Below are 21,197 nucleotides of genomic sequence, written 5' to 3' on the forward strand. Positions count from 1 at the left end.
TACGATGGTCATCCTTCCAAACTGGTGGTAAAAGCGCGAGTTCGATACCCGTCAATTGAGATGAAGTTTCATGGGCTATTAGCACACTCTCCGTTTCATCATACCATTGCTTTGCATAAAATCAAATCAAAAACCAAACGTGCAGTATGAAACTCTCCTCTTCACTGCATGCAAGTATCAATATTATACTTAACATAAATTTAAATACATATTCTTTCAAAAAAGAACTACCATTATTTATTTATTTGACGTTCTACTCAATTAAACACGAATTACATTGGTTTTTGAAGCTATACTAAATGTAAATCGGTACATATTAACACTGGATCCATATTAACTACGACAAACAAATAAAAGCGAGCTGCTATATCAGGAGTCAAAATGGAAGACTCCTTGAAAAAATACTTAATTTCTAATTATCAATTATGCAAATGACATTACGAACGCACATAGATAACGATAACGGAACGATGTTTATTTCACTGGCCAATTCTTAGTATCGCATTACATTCGATCTTTTATTTCAGTTGATATCAGAAGGCACACATTTCCCATTCTTTACTATGTAGTTTCTAACACCACAACTAATATTGAAACATCGCTTAAAAAATGGATCGTATTTTTGACCATCTTTGCAATGGACATCTTGTCTCGGGCTATTAGTACTTTGGTTGACATCAAATATAAGGGTGAAAGAAGGAAATCGAACGCCAGCTACAGTGTACAGCACTGCACACGTGAAGTTGGCTATATCTTCATAATTGCAAATAGCACAGTGCACATTTCTATATGTTCTAAAAGTGTATTTATTATATACTACTGCCTGGTATCCGTGACATTTTTCACTTATTAAATTGTCTTTCCAGCTGGGAGAACATGTTGAAGCTGGGTTCCGGTAACAGATTCTATAATTTCGTTGTACACTATCATGAATCGTGTGCGATATGGTACACTTGTAAAACTCAGTTTTATTCTTTTCGTTTCTGAGCCAAATCCCCCACGTATTCTCTCTGAAAAAAATGCTATCCAAGATGTAATCGGTCATCTGCTTTCTGTCAATGTTTTCGTAACCTTCCAATGGAGTATCACACATCATCTCGACATTCCAGAACACTGTATCCAAGTCGTCGTTGCAGGCAGCACAGTAGAGGTTTTTGTAAGTGATTCGATTCGTTCTACTCGTTACTGGTGTTAACGACTTCAATGGATCGTTGTATTCCTTCTCACAAAGAATGCGGATCGTGCTGTCTCCATTCCATCCTGTTGGACAGGAAGTGATCAAGAAGCCGAACATACTGCACTCGACATCTGGGAGATTAGGAGGAGGAGGTTTGTCGAGAAATGGGGAATCTAAACAACAGTCACCGTATATAACACAAGCCTCATCACAATAGCAAGTTTTGTTAATATTAGTTGTATCCGATGGCTGACAGTTGTCATAAGGCGAGCAGGACATTCCAAGACGTTGTAGTTCGTGATAAGTTATATCCAAAGCAGAAGAAACACGTAGCATCAAGAGAAGCCAGTTAGTGAAGAACAAACATCTCGCATTCATCGCACTTCTATTTGTTCACCCTGTAAAAGTATAAAACGTAGTTAGTGGACATTATTATTTTGGAATTTTTTTATTTATAAGATATTCAGATATCACATAACACTAATAAATAATCTCGATTAGATGCGAATTGGGTATCTAGTAATGAAAACATGCCTAATGTCAAGTTCTGGCTGTAAATGTCTCTGTGATAAAATTAAAAAGACAACGAAAATTACAAGGTCGATTCAAATATGAGACTTATACTTAAAACACAATGATGGGATGCAGTTAGGTTTATACCATCGTACGGAAGGTAACCATTATCTCCAATAGGCACAATAAGTACTCTTCAGTACTCAATATAATGTTAATCAAGTCAATTGACTATTATAGCGTGCATGGTTAGCCTCAATTTAATTGATTAGAATAACCTGTGGAACCTTTCTGATTGGGGTTGGTACAAACAAGCTCTCATATGGATTGAAGTGACCATCCTATCAAAAATAATTCTGACTCCCCGAGAAATGAATTCATGGCTTTCTAAAGACCTTAAATGGGCATTTTTGTTTAAACAGAAAGCATTCAGGAAGTGGGAAAAACGAATGCTCTCCCCAATCACACAATCTTTAAAAAGAAGATAGAAGAAATTTCATCAGGCTGGACAGATTGATGCATTCTGTCTGCTTCACTCACCATATTTATAAACAAATGGAAATGTTTAGTGATGAGTGAATGCGCTTTCGTTAATTGGACAAAATTAACGTTTGGGCAGTATAAAAAGGATTTCGATTTTTGTAATCTGAAGTTCTGGTAGACACAGCCACCAAATCCAACCTTTCCAACATTAATATTATAAGCAAAGTGCTTATCAAAGCAATAAATAAAATGCCAAATGCAACTTTAGGATAATATATACTCCCTATTTTATATTGAAACTCAGCAGTTTACACAGTTGACACTACGCTGTGGTAATTTCTGTAATATTTTCACTTCCAAAAATTCTATAAAAAAGTTATTCATGAGATAATAATAGACCCTTGTTTTGGACATAAACTAATCTTCCTTCACAACGTTATTAGTCACAGACCAGCAATCAAATCTTCTTTGAACGTTCATCAAAACTCAAACTGATATAAAAATCCTGCTTGTTAAAAATAAAACAATCATTTGCAGCTTTCTCAACATAACAGAAAATTTCTTTAATATTTATGGTCACCTGTTGATAATTATTGTCAGTCATGCCAAACCTAACTTAATTATAACGTAGAAGCTAGAACCATAAAAATTCTAGAACTTTAAGTCTAGAGTAGTCCCGCAAGGTGGAGTCCTATGTGCCGCCTTATTTTCTGCAGCACAAGATCCTTTTTCTCCTGGCTCACACAATTTTCAGTTTACCCCGACCGTCTGAAATTTCAATTCAATCAAATGGATGGTATTAAACAAAGGATGGTATTAAACTTTGTTTAATACCATCCTTTGAAATGTATGGTATTAAACAAAGAGAAGTCCGCACAAATTATTTAAGAAACAAGTCTCAGAACGATATCCAAGTCCTTATTGGCGAGTTGATTCGGGATTGCAAATTAATCATCCAAGTTGGAAGATCCGCAACTTGGATCTTTTAGAAGTTAGCCTGATTACCAAATCAGCGATTATTTGCGCATTATATGCACATCTGTGATCTCAATCTCTTCACTCACCGTGTTAACTATGATAGGTTCTTGAATTAAATTCAATTGAATATTCGTTAATAAGAACCTAGCACCCATCTTGATATCAGTTTTTTCTTACTTTCGAGGTCGAACCTTTAATCATCTCTGGAAATTTAATATTGTACAACAACTAATGTTAACACACGACTCCTGATCAATAATCTCCCTTCCTTCTAGAAAAATAAATTGAAACAAATTCTGAGACAAACTTTAAAAACTGAAGTGCATTAAACATATTTTCCCTAATAGTACAATCGAAATTTTTAGCAGCCCTGAAATCGATTTGGATAAGTTCTACTCGAACTTGAAATATAGAATTCTTACGCGTGAGGAAGCAGCTACAAACAATTCTACACCAAATTTTAATCCGTCCGATTAACATTTTCATAAATATTAACAAAAGAACTCCATGAGGTTTGGAGGATACAAAAGGAGTCATCTTCATTGATTTTCTCATGAAAAGGAAGCCTATTAAAACCAATTACTATATTAAGTAAATTGAGGATAAGGTAAAGTCAAACTGCTATGAAAATGAATGGAATAATTGAATTTGGGTAACCAAATATTGAATTTGGTAACCTAAACCTGAATATTTGATTCGATTGTTTTTCTTATCAGCAAATCCACCACTGTATTTGAGTAGTTACAGGTGGGAAGGTTACATGGAGCAGAATGGAAAAGTGAAAGTTTCAATAAGACAGTCTTGGCCTGGCTCCTCGTCCCAGGAATGGTATGCAGTTGTCCTATGAGGACAACTGCTTACCATTGTTTCTGGACCATGTTCTTACATCGACATACAGGGAAATATTAGTTGTTTTTTTTTTAATGAAAACCTATATGTAGATAGAAAAATTTGTCTAGTTTTTCATCTGTTTTTGAATTCAATCGAAGATTTTCGATTTAAGATTATGATCCATTATAAGCTTCTGTACAAACACATGCGGAAGAAAAGGCGCGCGTCAAAAACTCTGGCTGATCTTAAGAAGACTGAATACGAATTTCTGAAAGTTTATATTCTACGAAGTGAAATAAAAATATTGTAATATCTGCTTTACCATTTTACGAACGGAAAGTTTCCTTCAAAGGTGGGTATTCTATAATTTAATATTTCAAATTTTGAAGTCGATTGGTAGATTGTGTGTTATGTTTTGTTCTTTTTCTTTTATAGTAAGCATCCATTTCGATATACTGTTTATTTTCAGTGCAATCCACCTCGACCACATAAGTTAGAGGAATTTACAACTTTTTTTTTTTACTTGAGAATAATTTTATTTAGCGGTCACATGAGCTATAAATAAGGTCGCCACAATGGTATTTACTACTGCATCCCCTCGTTGACATATCCATTATGGTCTCACTGTTCGTTAACTAAAATGCATGCCCACATTTAATTCATACAACAATATTCAGTTATTTACCTTTTTAATGTTTTCTCGATGCAAGATAGATATCTTTCTAAAGTGAGAATAAAAGAAATAATGGAAAATAATTACCTGATTACATTTCAGTCCTACCACTTTGAAACATCGAAAACGAGTGGAATTTTCCTTACGAGCCTTTGCAAAGTAACAAGCCAAAAGCGACCTCTATGCTCGCCGCTTGGAGCTAGTTGACCGGAGTGATCGCTCTTCCAAACGGCTGATCTGCTCAGCGGTTGTCACAAGGTAAAACTCTAGGAATAAACTCCCACGCCTTCCTTACCTAGAATGGATAGTTGTTGTCCTTGTGTTCAAGTTGAGGTATTGGCGATCTAGCAAGCTCACTAAGAAGTACGGCTATTGTAGAGCCTGTAGTATGTAAGCACCATGGTGTTGATAAAATCAAGGTACATTATCGAGTATTCTCACGCACCTACAACAGGCCTGATTGATGACATTTTTCAATTTGTAATAGGAGTCTTCCGATTTGATTTAACACAGGATGAGCCTTGTAGGAGGAGTTTTGCATTGCGGTTATTGAGCTGAGAGAGTCTGTGTATACAACATATTTTATAGATGGGTAGACATTCAGGTTGTCTAAAGCTAATTTTATTGCATGGAGTTCTGCGGAGAAGCTGCTATACTCAGGTGGAAGGGCAGCCGAGATGATAGTAGAGGGAAATACTGCCGCTGCTCCAACTGCTGAATGTGATTTTGAGCCATCAGTATATATGGGCAAAAAATCAGCGTATTTCTGAATATCGCTTGCATGGAGTTGTTTCATATTAAGTGTTCGTAGACGATTCTTTCCCCGATTGTGAAGATAAGTATCGAAATATAACTGGGGAGGGGGAATTCATGGCGGTTGGGAGTAATTCATTATTTGTTGCCTGTTGAAAATTTGAACATTCCAACTCTGCATTAACTCAATGAGGCGTAAGCCTGCCGGTCTTATTTTACTGGGTTTATTTCTATAGAGGTTTTGAAATGGTGAATTAAAGAGGTATGGCTGATTAGGATGATGAGAACAATTTTTTATTCGGACTGCATACTTAAGAAGCAGCGTTTTTCTGCGGAAGTAAGGGGGGGGGGTTCATTAGCTTCAATGTATAAATTATGAGTAAGAGATGTCCTGAAAGCACCAAGTGCAATCCGCAATGCACTATGCTGTATAGGATCCAGCCATCGTAGTGTACTCTTACAGGCGGAATCATAAAGTGGAGCACCATAATCCAATCGGGATCTGATCAATGCTCTATATAAGAGCAACAAAGATGTACGGTCTGCTCCCCAAGACAAGGCAGATAAAGCTCTTAGTATGTTCGATTTTTTGAGGCAGGATATCCGCACTGATTTAATGTGCTCAAGGGAATTTAGTTTTCTGTCAGGGATTAATCCCAAGAATCTGATGTTGTTAGTCACTGGAACGGTAAAGTTTTGCATCTGAAGTTAAGGATCTGTATGCATTTTCCTTTGATTACAAAACTGGATTGCAACAGTTTTCTGCTGGGATAGACGATAGCCATTTAACTCTGCCCACCTTTGGACTTTATTTATGGATATCTGCGGTTGCCGTTCAATGGATCTCATATTCAGACAATGGCAAGAAATAGAGAAATCATCGGCGTGAAGGTATGTCTCAACAGTATTTGGAAGTTCTTTTGTGATGGAATCGATTCTTAGGGAAAACAGGGCTGCACTCAGTAGAGACCCTTGTGGCACTCCGTCTTCCTGTAAAAATGTCATAGAATGCTGGTTGCGGTATCGAACTTGGAACGAACGAGTCCTGAGAAAGTTCCTAATGAATATAGGAAGGTTGCCTCATAGATATAGAGCATAGAGGTCACTGAGAATGCCACGACATCAGGTAGTATCAAATGCCTTCTCTATGTCTATGGAAACAATAACAAGATGTTCATTTTTCACAAAGGCATTGCGAATTGCAAACTCAGCTTTGATCATGAGATCTAAGGAGGACCTGTTCTTTCGAAAGCCATGCTGATTATTGCTAATTAGTCGTTGTGTTTCGATGATCCAAACAAGGCGATTATGGATCATTTTTTCAAGTAATTTACCGAGGCAACTGGAAAGAGAAATATGTCTATAAGTGTTAGGACTGGTAGGATCTTTACCGGGTTTCAAAAAGGCAAGAACTGTGGCATGATGCCAAGAGCTGGGGTAAATGTAGTAGTAGTAGAGTAGTAGTAGTGGCATGTGATGCAAGAAAGCAATTGTATGAGCTTATGCAGCATCAGCCAAAAAAAAAAAAAAAAAAAAATCGCACCATTCCCTCCAAATGCCTGTCCAGTTCTTCAAATATATTTAACCTATCAACTTCCACAACGACAGATGGAAGTTTGTTCCAGCAATTAACCACCCGCTGGCTAAAGGCAAATTTCCGCACATCTATTCTACATCTGTCTTTTCTTAATTTGAATTTATGCCCCTTTAGGTTCGTAATCTGAACAAGTGGAAGGATCCCATCAGAATTCAGCGTGCTCAACCCATTCAAGGCCTTATACACCTCAATCAGATCACCGCGCAGGTGCCTAGTCTCCAGACACTGCAATTTGCAGAACTTAAGCCTATCTTGGTAAGAGGATCCCTTCATTCCCCTCACCAATCTTGTTGCCCTTCTCTGTACACGCTCAAGCAAATCTACATCCTTCCTAAAATGAGGCCTCCAGACCTTTACGCAGTACTCAAGGCGTGGCCTGACCATTGCCTTATACAGAGGGACAATCACCTCCTTTTCTCTGCTAGAAAAATTCCTATATATCATTGACAAAACCCCATGACTTGTCCTGGCAGCCTGTCTGCATTGCTCAGAAAACTTCATATCTGACTGCACAATTACTCCCAGGTCTTTTTCATTTTCTACCACCCTAAGTGCAGTACCACACAGTTGGTACGTTTCTCTGGGGTTACTTCTACCCATATGCAGTACCTTGCATTTGTCAAGGTTAAACTTCAGTTGCCACTTCTTAGCCCATATGGCCAAGTTATTTAGATCCTGTTGCAGTAGCACACTGCCATTGCTGTCATTAACAACTCTGCCAACCCATGAAATTTCTAATTTGATAAGTAAATCTAGTGTTGAATGATTTTTCCTGAAACCATGCTGTGCTGGATTGAGAAGGTTATTTCTGTTCAAAAACCATGTTAGACGAGCATTGATAATTTTCTCCATAACTTTTCCCAGGCAAGTGGTTAGAGCAATTGGACGGTAGTTGCGTGGGTCAGAGAGGTCTTTCCCCGGATTTGGGAAAGCAAGAATTATTGCATGACGCCAACTGTCTGGAAATTGGTTTTCTTGGAAGATTCTGTTATATAATTCTAGTAATGCCATTTGGGATTGATCATCGAGTTGCTTTAACATCATATAGTGGATTTGGTCTGGTCCTACAGCACTTTGCTTTGTCTGGGATAGAGCGTGTTTCAATTCATAGAATGTTAAGGGTAGGTTGTACGCTTCATTATTTCTTGTGGAAAAATTCAGTTTATGTCTTTCTATTCTTGCCTTGTATATTTGAAAACTGGGAGTATATGAAGTGGTCGCTGATATTCTGGCAAAAGTTTCGCCCAGTGCATTGGCTATTTCTGACGGCTCTGCAGTGACTTGTCCATTCCAGTTTAGGATCGGAGTTGGAATAATCTGGTATCTGCCACTCATTTTGTTAATTTTATTCCAGACAGTTTTAGATGGTGTGGAACTTGTTAATGTAGATGCAAATTTTATCCAGGATTCTTTCCTACTGGCCCGTCTAATATATCTGGCTCTTGCCCGTGCCTTCTTGAACAATATGAGGTTCTCTAAAGTTGGATATCTTCGAAAAGTATTCCAGGTTTTGCTTCGCTCTTTCTTAGTCTGCGCACATTCTGCATTCCACCATGATTTTGGATGTGTTGGAAAGTGAGACGATGTTTTTGGGATAGAGTGTTCAGCAGCTTGAATTATTTTATTTGTTATATATTGTACTGCTGTATCTAACGGTTTTTCTTTGATGGTATCAACATTTTGTTTGCTAATGATTTATAAGTTTCCCAATCTGCTTCGTTTATTTTCCATCTGGGAGTTTTGCGTGACTTGCATGTGGTTCCTAATGCCATGGTGATGATTATTGGATAGTGATCACTGCTGAGAGGATCACTGTGCACTGACCAATCAAGTATTGGAAATAGTATTGGAGAACATACAGACAGGTCTATAGCTGTAGTATTTCCTGATGGAAGATGTGTATAAGTATGTGTGCCGTCGTTCAACAAAGTTAAATCATTCTCGTCAATCCATTTTTCAATTTGTTTTCCTCTCCGATCTGTGGTTGTGTTACCCCACACAGGGCTATGCCCGTTGAGTTCGCCTAGTATACAGAAGGGGGTTGGTAACTGCCTAACTATGTCTTCTAAGTCTTGTTGTAATAAATTTTTGTTTGGTGGAACATAAATTGTTATTACTGTTATGAGGGATCTAGTGGCTATGCGTACTGCAATCGCTTCAAGGGACAATCTGGGAAGGAATGCGAGAATTTATTAGTATTGCCACACCACCATGGGTTGTGCCGCCTGTTACTCTGTCTTTTCGATATGCTGTATAGTTCTTTATTGAGGTAGAATCTTGAGGTCTGAGGTAGGTTTCTTGTAAGCAAAGACATAGCGGTGCATACTGTGTAATCAGATCATATATATCACCTATGTTAGTGCGGAGTCCTCTACAATTCCACTGGATTATGGTTTCATTATTTGGTTTTGGAGAGGTTTTCGGACTGTTTCCTAGATGCTGTTTTAAGTCTTTCACACGTTGGTTTTTCCTTTTTGGGGAAATATGGTTTTCCGGTGTCCATATCATCTTCCGCGAAAATCTCTAATACTGATTCATCTGCTTGGTTGGTTGCTTCTGTCTCCATTTGTTCAGTTGCCTTCTGACTTATGACATTACGTTTTCCTTGAGAGGCTTTCGATTCTGAGTGTTTTATATCGGGAGGTACGGAAAGTGGTGTGTTGGTGAGTTTCTCTTGATGTTTTGGCTGGGATATTGTAATTAGTGCTCGTGCCCAGTCTGAGATGGACTTCTTTGGAGGAATTGTAAAATCTGTTTGGGTTTCTATTGTACGGCGATTCGTTATGACCTGCGCGTAGGAAGGTCTGTTTAAGATAGACGGGTGTATAGTTCTCTTAGCTTCCTGGTATGTGATAGAATGTTCCACTTTATACCGCTGAATCTGCTTTTCTCCTTTCCAATATTCACAATTCTTGGAATAGGCAGAATGGTCTCCTTTGCAGACATTTCGGTTTCTCGGATGAACAGTTCTGATTGCTGTGCTCCTGGAACCCGCAGTTGGAACAGATAGCTACACCACGGCATGTCATTTGTGAATGACCATACTTTTGGCATTTGAAGCAGCGGAGAGGATTCGGAATGGAGGTTTAGGAGTGTTGAACGTCAGTATGATGGTTCTGGTTGGGATAAGTGTCCCATCTCTTGTAATTTTAATCCTTCTCACAGCTATAACGCCTTGATTTTCAAGTTCATTTTTAATTTCTTCTTCAGAGACGCTGATAAGGTCCCACTCAGAAATTACTCCTTTCGATGTATTTAGCGTATTATGGAGAGAGACCTTTACTGGGATCCCACCAAATGTTTTCAATTGCAGTCTTTCTGCATGTTTGGTATTTGCTGTCTCGACTAGAATGTCACCTGATTTTAGTCGCTTAACATTTTTTGGTGTTCCAGCCACACTTTCTAAACATTTCTGGATGACGAATGGCGACAATTTTCCTAATGGCTGTTCTGTCGTAGAATTAAAGCCAATAAAGGTAGGTGCATTAAGCGATATTATTTCCTTTTTTTGCCTTTTGGTTGCAATAGTCTCATTGTCCTCATTTTTCCGACTCAAAGGAGTCAGATCTTTGGGATTCGTGGTAATGTTTGAGTCACTCATGTTTGCTCCTTTTGGCCCCGGGAGTGAGAGTTTTCCTCCCAGGTTTCCGGCCCCGCCACGGGGAGGCAGGAGCGGTGCCACCTAGTGACCAAGCGGAAGTAGCTTAGTGGTTAGTAGTACTAGAATATAAATAAAAGAAAGGTGACTTTCCTTTCTTAGGAACCTTTGCACTGATACTTTTCAGCAACTATATACATTTACAGCAGAGAATTCACTTTAAACTCTTGATATATCTAACACTCTTTCACTGTAGGGATCGCTTTATAATTGCAGAGAAATCGCCTGATCACTAGAAACGCTTGGCACTCTGGGCCTCCTTAGATGCCTTAACCAAACAAAAACCTGACAGTCACAATCTGAAGAACAACAAATCCTTAACTTAACCTGGATTTGACCACTGGTTTAAACTGGAGCCATTATCTCAACTCGACCACCTCAAACGGACGAGACAACATGTCCCAGGAATGGCATAGGTAGACCCGACAAAGACATTGCGCAGCCGAAACATCATTTGGCGATCTGAATCGGGTACCCTCACTCGGTTCACTTTCCATCCCTTCCCTTGGCGGGGAGATGTTTCCTGTATACCCTCTTCTCCCCTGCCACCCCCTAAATATTGGCCCAATATTTCTGTCTCACACCCGCCAGTCTTCAGTCTCCTTTCCCTCTCTAGCTATCTTACGACTAGCATTTGACCCTTGTCAAAACTACACAAGCTCCACACTCAAATATTTTTAACTCTATCCCGAATAACTTATATCTCTTCTCTTTCAGTCTGACTCAATTTTTTAGGTCCTAGCTACTGAAATCTCAGGAAATTTAGGTGGCAGGATCTGCCAGAGTAAATAGTTACTCTCTGAAATACTGGTTTACCTGGTTTGCTTCCACGAGGTATAGTGTGGGCAACTGTGGGTCCCATTAGGAGCCCAACGGCTAAAAGGTCAGATGAACAACGGTACAAAACATTTAATCACACCACAACATCCACAGACTTTTAAACCTCTGGCCTCTGTAGCGTTCTGTATCACACCACAATGTATACTACGCAGAGATGGGGATGAACCCTGGTGCTGTTAGACCCTAAACACACTATCGAGTAATAAAAGTGTGTTACTAAAAAGGACAGAACTTTATTCTAACGTATAATGTGCATCATGGCAGTGAAACTGGCGCTTCAACAGGAGGAAAATAAACAAACATGCTACAGATTGCCACGTTTTATAATTCTGAAAGGACAGAAAAGGAACTGTCCTTTTCTGTCCTTTCAGAATAGAAAGGACAGAATTCATGGGATACCTGGCCCCTGGGCAATTCAGCGCTGTCTCCCTAGTGGACGAACCAACCGGTTGGCGGTTATATAGGTACACTGCGTCACTGCATTCACGTAGACCATGGGTTTTTAACCTTTTGCTTTAAGCGAGCAAAGTTTTGTACCTTACAATACATGCGAGAAACACATATTAAAATATATTTTTTTTGCTTAAAAATTAAAAATGCATTTTTTTAGTAATTTCAGCCGTATTACAAATACAAGAATTATATTTCTCAATTAAAAATTTGAGAAATATAATTCTTGTAATATTTATTAGCTTATCAGTGTGAACCTTGACTTTGAAAAGATAATCGCAGTTCTTCCAAATGTGATGTCAACAATCTTGTCCTTTTTTTGTTTTTGATCATTAACGAAAAAGTACTTTCACACAAGTATGTTGATTGAAACTCAGAAAGTACTTTGAACGATTCCCATTGTAATAAAGGACAATTTTTTCAGTCGGAAGAACCCCAGAATTTTAAAATAACTTTGTGTTGGAAAAGAGATTTCAGTGCTAAAGACAACTGCATATCAACAAGTTCTAACTCGGCAGCTGCTACTTCATTTTGATTGAAAATTTGTTCCAAGTTAATGATTTAAAATTTTCTGTAATTTATCGCTAATTCAAATTTTGGGAGTTGTTCTTTCAAGTATTCAAATCTTTCTTTGAATCGGTCACTAAGGTCTTTGATTACATTCATTAAACGTTGGGCATTCTCCAGCAGTTTCTTCAGGCATTTTTTTTTTAAAGATTGGAAAATGAAGCAAATTTCCTCTTAAAACTTGATTCTGAAACACTTGATGTTTTTTCTCAAATGCAATAATCTCTTCGTATGACTACCACAAATTGATCTTTTCCCTGGATCCTCAAATTTAACTCACTGAAATGGCTGAAGATGTCAACCATGAATGAACGAGCCAATTTTTTTTCCACGGCCGAGCCATTTTTTTTTTGTTTTTCAAGTTTCTCTTTTTTCTCTTTGAAATTTAACTTTTCTAATATCACTAAATTTGGGAAAAACTTCACGAAAATTCCTATGGCATGTTTGGTAATGTCTTTCACGATTCGACTTCCGGTAGCCTGTCAACCGCGATTGATATAATAAGCGAATTACACCAGTTCCACTACTATTATCTGTTGCGAAATAATTGTTTCACAAGAGAACTGAAATTAATACGTTTTAATTTTTGGTTTCTCTGTATTTGAGATTAAAACGTCGAGAAATAGATAATTTTCCTCCAATCACTAACAAAAGAAAGGATTTTCTAGAGAAGAATGGCAAGGATTTTTGTAGATTATCGCAGAAAGTTGAGAAATAGAACGCACCTTTTTAAATACAAAGATCTATATATACATTTTTTTAGCTTAAGTGAAGGTGATCGCGAGCACCGATTTCGGCCGTGGAGCAAGATTTATTTTTTAAAGAGCGCAGTGGTGCTCGCAGCACCAGGTTAAGAACCTCTGTTGTAGACGGTAATTCGATATCAGTATGGATAAAAGTCACGAGTCAACCGAATTTGAAAAACGGATGAGAGTGGGTGCCTGAAGCATGGGTCGCTCTATCGTGGAGGTGGTACGGAAATTGCACTGTCCCCGTTCGACAGTATCAAGAGTATAACGGGAATACATCATTTCGGAATAACCTCTCATCGTGCACAGCACAGTGGGCGGAGAAAGGTGGTGGATGAACGTGGCCATCGACGTCTGTTTCGCATTGTTTCAGCTAACCGGAGAGTGACAGTGGCACAAATTACTCTTCAAAGAGAGGGAGGTGCAAACAAACGTCTCCGCCAAGACCATCAGGCGATCATTAGTCGCAATATGTTATGGGAGCTGCTCATTCACCAGAGTCCCATTGCTAACACCGCGACGCAGGATTCTACGCCTCAGCTGGCCGAAAGAACATCGGCACTGGACCTTGGAGACGGGTCTCCTGGCCCGTTTCCAGTTATTTCGAGCGTACAGGAGAGGGCGTATCTGGTGGAAACCGCACGAAGCTTTCCACCCTTCGTGTCAACAAGAAACTGTTCAGGTAAGTGGACAGTTGGTAATGGTCTGGGGCATATTTAACTGGCATTCCTTATGTCATCTGGTACGTCTAGACGTATCTCCGAACGGTCCAGATTAGTGTCCATCCTTGCAGACCATCTGCATCCCTTCATGGTCATCGTACAATCACTGGGAAATGGACTCTTGCAGCAGGACAATACGCTTCCCCACAGAGCCGTGGTGACTAGAACATGGTTCGAAGGGCATTCTGCAGATTTTGCCACCACCTCCAAGTTCACCTCACGTGAACCCTGTTGTAGTTATTGTTGGTTTAGGGATTTATTAAAATGAACCTTGTGGAGTATCTTTGGGATGATGTGGAAAGGTCCGTTCTAGCTTTGAATTCTTCACCCAGAAATGCGACGGAATTATGGGCAGCGGTACAGCAAGCATGGATGGAAATACGTGTGGAACGCTTTCGTGAACTAGTGGACTCAATGCCTCGCCATGTGACTGCCCGTTACTAGGTAAGAATTCCTTGATTTCTGTCCACTCAATATCAGTCGGAATAGTATATGTTCTTGCATTGTGAGTTTTTCTTTCCAAATGGATTTAGAAGCATCAATTTGAAAGTAGTATGTAGGAGGTAATATGCGAAGAAGATTGTTTAAAAGAAAAAAAAAAATCGTGATAAAAGATGGGCACATGAAGAGATATATTGAAAACCGTTTTGTATTTCAATTATGCAGGATTTATGTTGTGAATATCACGAGTACCTTGTAAAACAGATATGAATGATTTCTTATTTATAATATTAGTCACATAAGTAAAAATTAATGGAAATTTATTAACTTTTATTGAAATGCATAAATCAAAGCGTTTGTTTTACAATCATTGGTTTAAGTCGTTGTGTTAGAGTAATACAGAAGTCTCTTGCAGTTAGTACTTCCACAAACTTAATTTGACAAAGATTGTGTCATGTTTCTATTTTATGTTACTGGCATTTTTCTTAAAATTTAAACATAATTAATAAACTAATTGCTACATTAAAGCTAACGAGTATTTTCAGTGGCACAAATACCCATTGCACAATTTTCAATTATTAAAAACAAAAGGAAGAACTGAAATTGGAAACATTACAATCTGTCGGTAAAAGGTCAAGCTTTACTACGCTAAAAGCAGAGTTAAAAATAAATAAATAAAGTACGTTAATATTTTACAAAACTTAAAATCTTTGGCCTATCAGGGGAGGGCCGATGTTATAGTGTAAGAGGGTAAAAGGAGCTGGTTTATGCCTACCAATTCCTCAATATCGAAGACGATATGGAGAGTCAATTTCCTTATTAAATGCATATTGGAAGCCTCTTTGAAGAACAGACATATCTTCGCCAGTAAGCTTCATATAAATAAATCTTTATTTGTCCTACCAAATATAAATATAGTAGTACATAGGTAAGTGACAAATTCCCTTCATGGTAGAAAATACCAGGGATAAAGTTGCTTATAGTGCCATCTGACTTTTTCTTAATGAAGAGGCACACTTTCTTTCTTTCTTTATTTCACGCTCCACCTAGTGACATTTTAGTATAATAGTCTAAGACATAACGGCAATGACAGCTACCACTAGAGCAAGTTCATTTGAATTATTATGGATTGAATCCCCAAAGAGTCTGCGTAGTTTTAGGACAGGCCAGGAAGGAGTGGGAACGATCAAGTGAAGGAAACGAACATGCGTTTGGAGAAATTGTTCGTTTTCTTCAAGAAGGTTCCTCATGGGCATGCATTTTATTTGTTCAACCTAGCTAAGGCGTTTATACCCATCTTACGGGTACATCATTTGTAAATAAACTTTTTTTCCAGGAATATAAAGGAATCTAATGTTACCGGACCACCTTGAATATCATTTACTAATTGAATCATGATAAATAATATTGAAATTTAAAGCGTTATAGCTTGCTCAGATTTTAATTTATTAGCACATACTTTTGTCAGACCGCAACCGGTTTAGTCTTGTCCTTTTGGTGTTTAAATAAAAATCAGAAAAGATTAGAATTGCCTTGTACTCGTAACAGATTCTGTCGAATGGACACGATGTAGTTACAAAATTACCTAATAACTGTTTCGTCAATTTTAATAATTTCATTAAAGTTATTGCACTAACAACGTGGTCCAATTAGTTTATAACACACTAAATTGGGTGGACAAATTAACAGGATAACCGAATCAGTTTGGCTCACACTGTTTGAAAACATCCCAATATGATCATAAGCAACAATGCGCTATTGAATTTAAAGTAATTTATGTCATATTAAATCGTAATATCAAAGAACTTCGGGATGTTCTAAATATTTCCAACTGAGTCCAGGTGGTGAACTCCGACTGATTAGATGAGAAACTTGATACATAACACAGTGCATCACAGCCTTCTATCTCTCTCATCATAATTTACTTGCGAGCAAGTAGTGGCATATATTATATTACTAAATCGTTGCATGACGCATCCTGAATACACTAAGGATAAAATTAAATAAAATAACGTGGGAAAATAAGAAACATCTACTCTCCCAGGCGAAATAAAAACAGTATTGCACGAAGCTGTTCCCCGCAGAGAACAGATACGCCCTGAAATTGTAGAAAGTAGTGAAAACTACTCCCCGAACAGAAGAAATCCAGACTGCAGAACGGAAAACAGAGCAGTGACAACAGTCGCTAGCACTGCGTTACCCGCAAGCCAACCCTGCATAGATATGAATCGCTGTTCCAACTTAGAGCCATATGCACCGAAACAACCTACCTACGCACAGATGGTTACTCTCCCATCAAAATCGGCTGACCAAAGTTCTACTAAAAGAGAAAGCCACCCGCTACCTACCAATCAGCAACATGATGCAACGCGACCAAATGGAGATCCTATGCATAAAATCCCTGTTTCCTCGCCGAGGTTACCCACAGGATATCGTCCTTGTCTTGCCGAAAAGTACAACATCACTTCGGTTCAAACGAGAGGGAAAATATTTGTGTCGCGAATCAACCCCAATATTACTCCTGGTGTCATCAGAGAAATGTGTGTTGAGGGAATTGGTATCGATGTTGAGGTACGTCAAGTACGAACCAGACACCCTGCCTACTCCTCCTTCACCATCTCTTGCCCCATTAATTGTGAAGCCCAACTACTGAGCAGAAACATATGGCCCAGTGGCACCCTTGTTAAAAGATACAGAGAGCAATCGACAAGGCCCACAACTAGTGCAGTGAACACCCTGGCAAAACAATAGCAATTAACGAACACCTCGCCAGTCTTCAAAGAAGATACAAAAGTCTCCATTTTCCTACAAAATGTTCGCAGCATATCCAATAAACTCCACACCTTGCAGAGCCTTCTAATCAATTCAGAACACTCATTTATCTGTCTGACAGAAACGTGGCTCCAAAATAATAAGCAGCTGAACGCTCTGACAGACAATTTAGGCTACAAGTGCATCGGTAGAGGGAGAGAAATCAAAAGGGGCGGAGGAGTAATGATGCTATATAAAACCGACTTCCAGATTGGGAAAGAACACAGCTCTAATTCTGATAACTTTGAAGCTGTTATCGCCACATTCTCTGGTGAGAACAGCAAGGTACAGCTTTGTCTTATCTACATGCCACCAGAACATACGAGGGAGATCAGAAATGAGTTCTTTACCTGGCTGGTATCAAACTTAGACGTAAATATTGAGACAATCATCTTAGGAGATCTGAATATGCCGTTACCGAGGAATAAAGATGCAAAAGCAGAGCTAGACGCCACAGTAGAAGCACTCGGAATGAAACAATTAACAACACCTGCGACAAGAGGATTACAGTGCTTGGATTTAATTTATTACAACGCGCAAGATGTTAACTTAATAGACAACTCCTTACAGTTTTCCTCCGACCACTCTGCGCTTTCAATGGAAGTTGCTCTTCGAAGACCGATTGCCGATCAGAACTGCGACACACATCAGAGTGATGAGTCAAATTTGATATTTTCCACAAAATATATCAAATGCGAGGTCATATTGCAATTCTTAGGGCAATATAACTTTCAAAGTCTACACAAGATGTCCACTGAAGAAGCCATAGACGAGATTTCGAGGTTACTCTTGCAGATCGCCCGTCTAGGAGCAGCAAAAGTATTAAAGATCTCTGACAGAGCGAACTCTTGGTTCACTCCACAAGTAAAAGTTATGTTTAAAAAGAAGCAAAAGCTCTACCGAAAGTGGAAAAGAACTGGGCACCCGACTGATCGGACTATGTACAAACGCGAAAGGGCACAGTTCATTCGACTGAAAAGACGAGCATACTTTGAGGTTATGAAGGAAAAATTAAAAAAGGGAAAGAGAATAGTTAGCAAGAAAAACAACAAAAAAGAAATGACGGACCAGCTGTTTAGAGAGTGGACAGAAGTCACATTCGGAAAACCTTTGAATGAAAAGCAGAAAAATTGTGAGGAAAACATCCGCGAGATGCAGAAAATGATTGAAAAATTGATGGATTCCACTGGCACTAACCGAATTAGAGATAGAAACATATTACGTGAAATTAATATCAGCAGGGAAAACTTAAAGGAAGCTATTAACTCGCTCCCCAGTAAAGCAACGATCGGGCCGGACCAGTTCCCGCTATTCATGATAAAAATATGTAGTGCTTACATAATCGACCCGCTCCACCACCTCTTCCAGCGAATACTAAGTGAGGGGGTTATCCCGGAAAAATGGAAGACATATTATGTAAAACCAGTTCCAAAAATAAGCAATCCTAAAACCAGTAAAGATTTCAGGCCCATCGCAATCGGATGCTCTCTGCAAAAAATATTTGAAAAAGCAATCCTGAGCACCATCAATCAGCACTGCTTTGGGGACAGGCCAGAATACTTACATTCTGTGCTTCCTCGAAGGTCGACTATTACTAATTTAATGGAGACTCTACTCCGAATACAGTTAGCTTTAAATAATAAACAACAGTTGGACATCGTTTTTCTGGATGTTGCAGCAGCCTTCGACAACGTCTCAATCCCAGCTATAACAGTAATCCTCAAGGAGTATTTCCTCATTTCAGGAAGCACTTTAAGCATTCTCACTAACACCCTTCAAGAAAGACAAATTATCGCAATAAACGGGAAACAAACAGCATCTTACTGTATCTCCAAGGGAGTACCTCAAGGGGGCGTATTGTCCGCCACCTTCTTTGCAATAGCACTAGCCCCATTTTTAGCTCAAAACTGTGAACAATTTATTACATATGCTGACGATTTGAAATTTTTTGTAACATCTAAAGAACAAGAAACTGCACCCCATCTATCAGAGGAAGCAAACAAGGCAATCAAGAAGCTAGAAGAATATCTGCACTACATTGGCCTGAAACTTAATGAAAAGAAAACTGCCCAAATGACCTTCACCAACAAAAAGAAGAAAAATGAAATTACGATTTTTGTGAACAATACCAGAATCCAAAATTCCCCCGCACATGTTGACCTTGGCCTTAAGTGGGATGAAGGATTAAACTTCATACCTCACTTCGAACACATTAGGAAAAAGACATACGCAGCACTGTGGAGCACTAGACAAGAACTCACCGGTCTCCGAAGCCCTCATCTTATAATTCAATACATCCTTAAATGCGTTACACCGATTCCGTTGTACGCATCGACTATCTGGTCATCAGCCCCTGAGAGCAACATCAAGGCCTTCTTAGGAGTAGAATACTGGCTCCTGAGATGGCTAAACAAGATCGCCGGGAAACCGTTTACCATCTCAAGAGCGGTCTTGTCTGCCAATCTGGACATCATACCCTGGAAGTATATCATCACAACCAGAAACATCTTAACTCTGGCAAAGCTACTAACGGAGAGAATAGATGCGCCGAAAGTGGGAAACGTGATCACTCGCCCTCGGATGACACGACCGAGAATAAACAGAGAAGAACCAAGTCTCAAGTGCCAACTGACTCAATTGGACTCTCTGGGGAGATTTTTCCCAGCAAATACTGTGAATTATTTTAATAATTTAAATATAGATCCCGAGAAACTATGTACAGACAAAATGTATAGGACAGAAATCTTTGGTAATGTGTATCGGCAAGTATAAATATAATAAGAAGACTAATTTAATAATTTATATAATAATATTTAGCATTTAACAACCATTTGTAATTAATTAAACCAACTTAACAATTAATTCATTAACCACATATTCTGGGTTTTCATCTCCAAATTTTGTAAATAAGTTCATGTAAACATGCTTGTAAATACTATAATGTAACCACACCCTCTAGCCACGTGCTGTCTATGGGTGTCTCGAAAGAGAAATAAACAGATAATAATAATAATAATAATAATAACATCTACTTTCATATATTCCCAGAAGAAAGTAAATGGAAATATTTTACTCTGCATTAAAGAATGATGCACGTGTAAACTCACCACTTAAGAAGCACTAGCTCTAAGCGCACACCTGTACTCACAAAACGTCCGATGGTCAACATATGCCCGTCACGCTACTTAAATGACCATTAATTTCATATGACTAGTTCACCTTGAGCTTTTCGGCATTGCCACATCGCTAACCGGAATAGAGGTAATAATTCTATACGTATTTTATGTTGCATCACAATGTACTGAGTCTTTAAATTGTTCTTAGAAAATAAAAATAGCTGACGTCAACTCATTATAGACCGTTAAGAATTCCACTTTAACCAGTGGCTGCTAAATCCATAATCTCATTGGCTCTCAAGGCAGGCAAGAAGCCTTAGTATACGGTTTTGAAATCATCGTTATTTTTATACCACCAAATCGAAAACAGAAGCTTAAATTTACCACCGGAAGGGAGATCTGAATTATTACGATAAGTATCTTGGTTTGAGTTTAAATATAAAGTTAAATTTATTTGAATTTATTTATCTTATGGCCCCTGGTGCCAAGCGTTCCGTGACCAAGCGATTTCTTCGCGTATTTCAAAGCGTTATCTCCAACGAGCCTTCAAGTCATATTTTTGTTATATTTTGTTTCAACAATCGTTTTCTTTATTTATTAATTAGTGTAGCTCTTTTTCACTAGAAGAAGTAGGCAAAGGCCCAGAAAGGAAAATTACCTTTCTGTTTTTTATTTCTAATAGCACTAACTAATTAACTTAGCCACTTGGTCACCTTGTGGCACTGCTCCTGCCTCCCCGTGGCAAGGCCGGAAATCTGGGTGGTAAAACCAACCCCCAGGGCGAAAAAGAGCAAAACATGGACTGTGACAATTTTCCACTGATTAGGAATGTAAATCT

At 38.6% G+C, this 21,197-nt stretch overlaps 1 protein-coding gene across 2 annotated transcripts; it reads right to left on the minus strand.

Moving 5' to 3' along the window:
• Window positions 1-330: 330 nt before the first annotated feature.
• LOC150078957 (uncharacterized) lies at window positions 331-20,401 on the minus strand. Of its 2 annotated transcripts, none has more exons than XM_090382279.1 (2): window positions 20,351-20,401; window positions 331-1,575 (listed from the first exon to the last, which is right to left on the minus strand). In XM_090382279.1, the coding sequence occupies exon 2, from the start codon at window positions 1,553-1,555 to the stop codon at window positions 524-526; it is 1,032 nt and encodes a 343-aa protein (XP_090238405.1). In that variant the 5' UTR covers window positions 1,556-1,575; window positions 20,351-20,401; the 3' UTR covers window positions 331-523. The 2 variants fall into 2 exon arrangements, with proteins under 2 accessions (XP_090238405.1, XP_090238404.1); XM_090382278.1 differs by lacking the exon at window positions 20,351-20,401 and adding an exon at window positions 4,743-4,944.
• Window positions 20,402-21,197: the final 796 nt, after the last annotated feature.

The sequence above is a fragment of the Mastigoproctus giganteus genome, chromosome 10, assembly GCF_048544385.1.
Source record: "Mastigoproctus giganteus isolate SK-2022 chromosome 10, ASM4854438v1, whole genome shotgun sequence".
NCBI lineage: Eukaryota > Metazoa > Arthropoda > Arachnida > Uropygi > Thelyphonidae > Mastigoproctus > Mastigoproctus giganteus.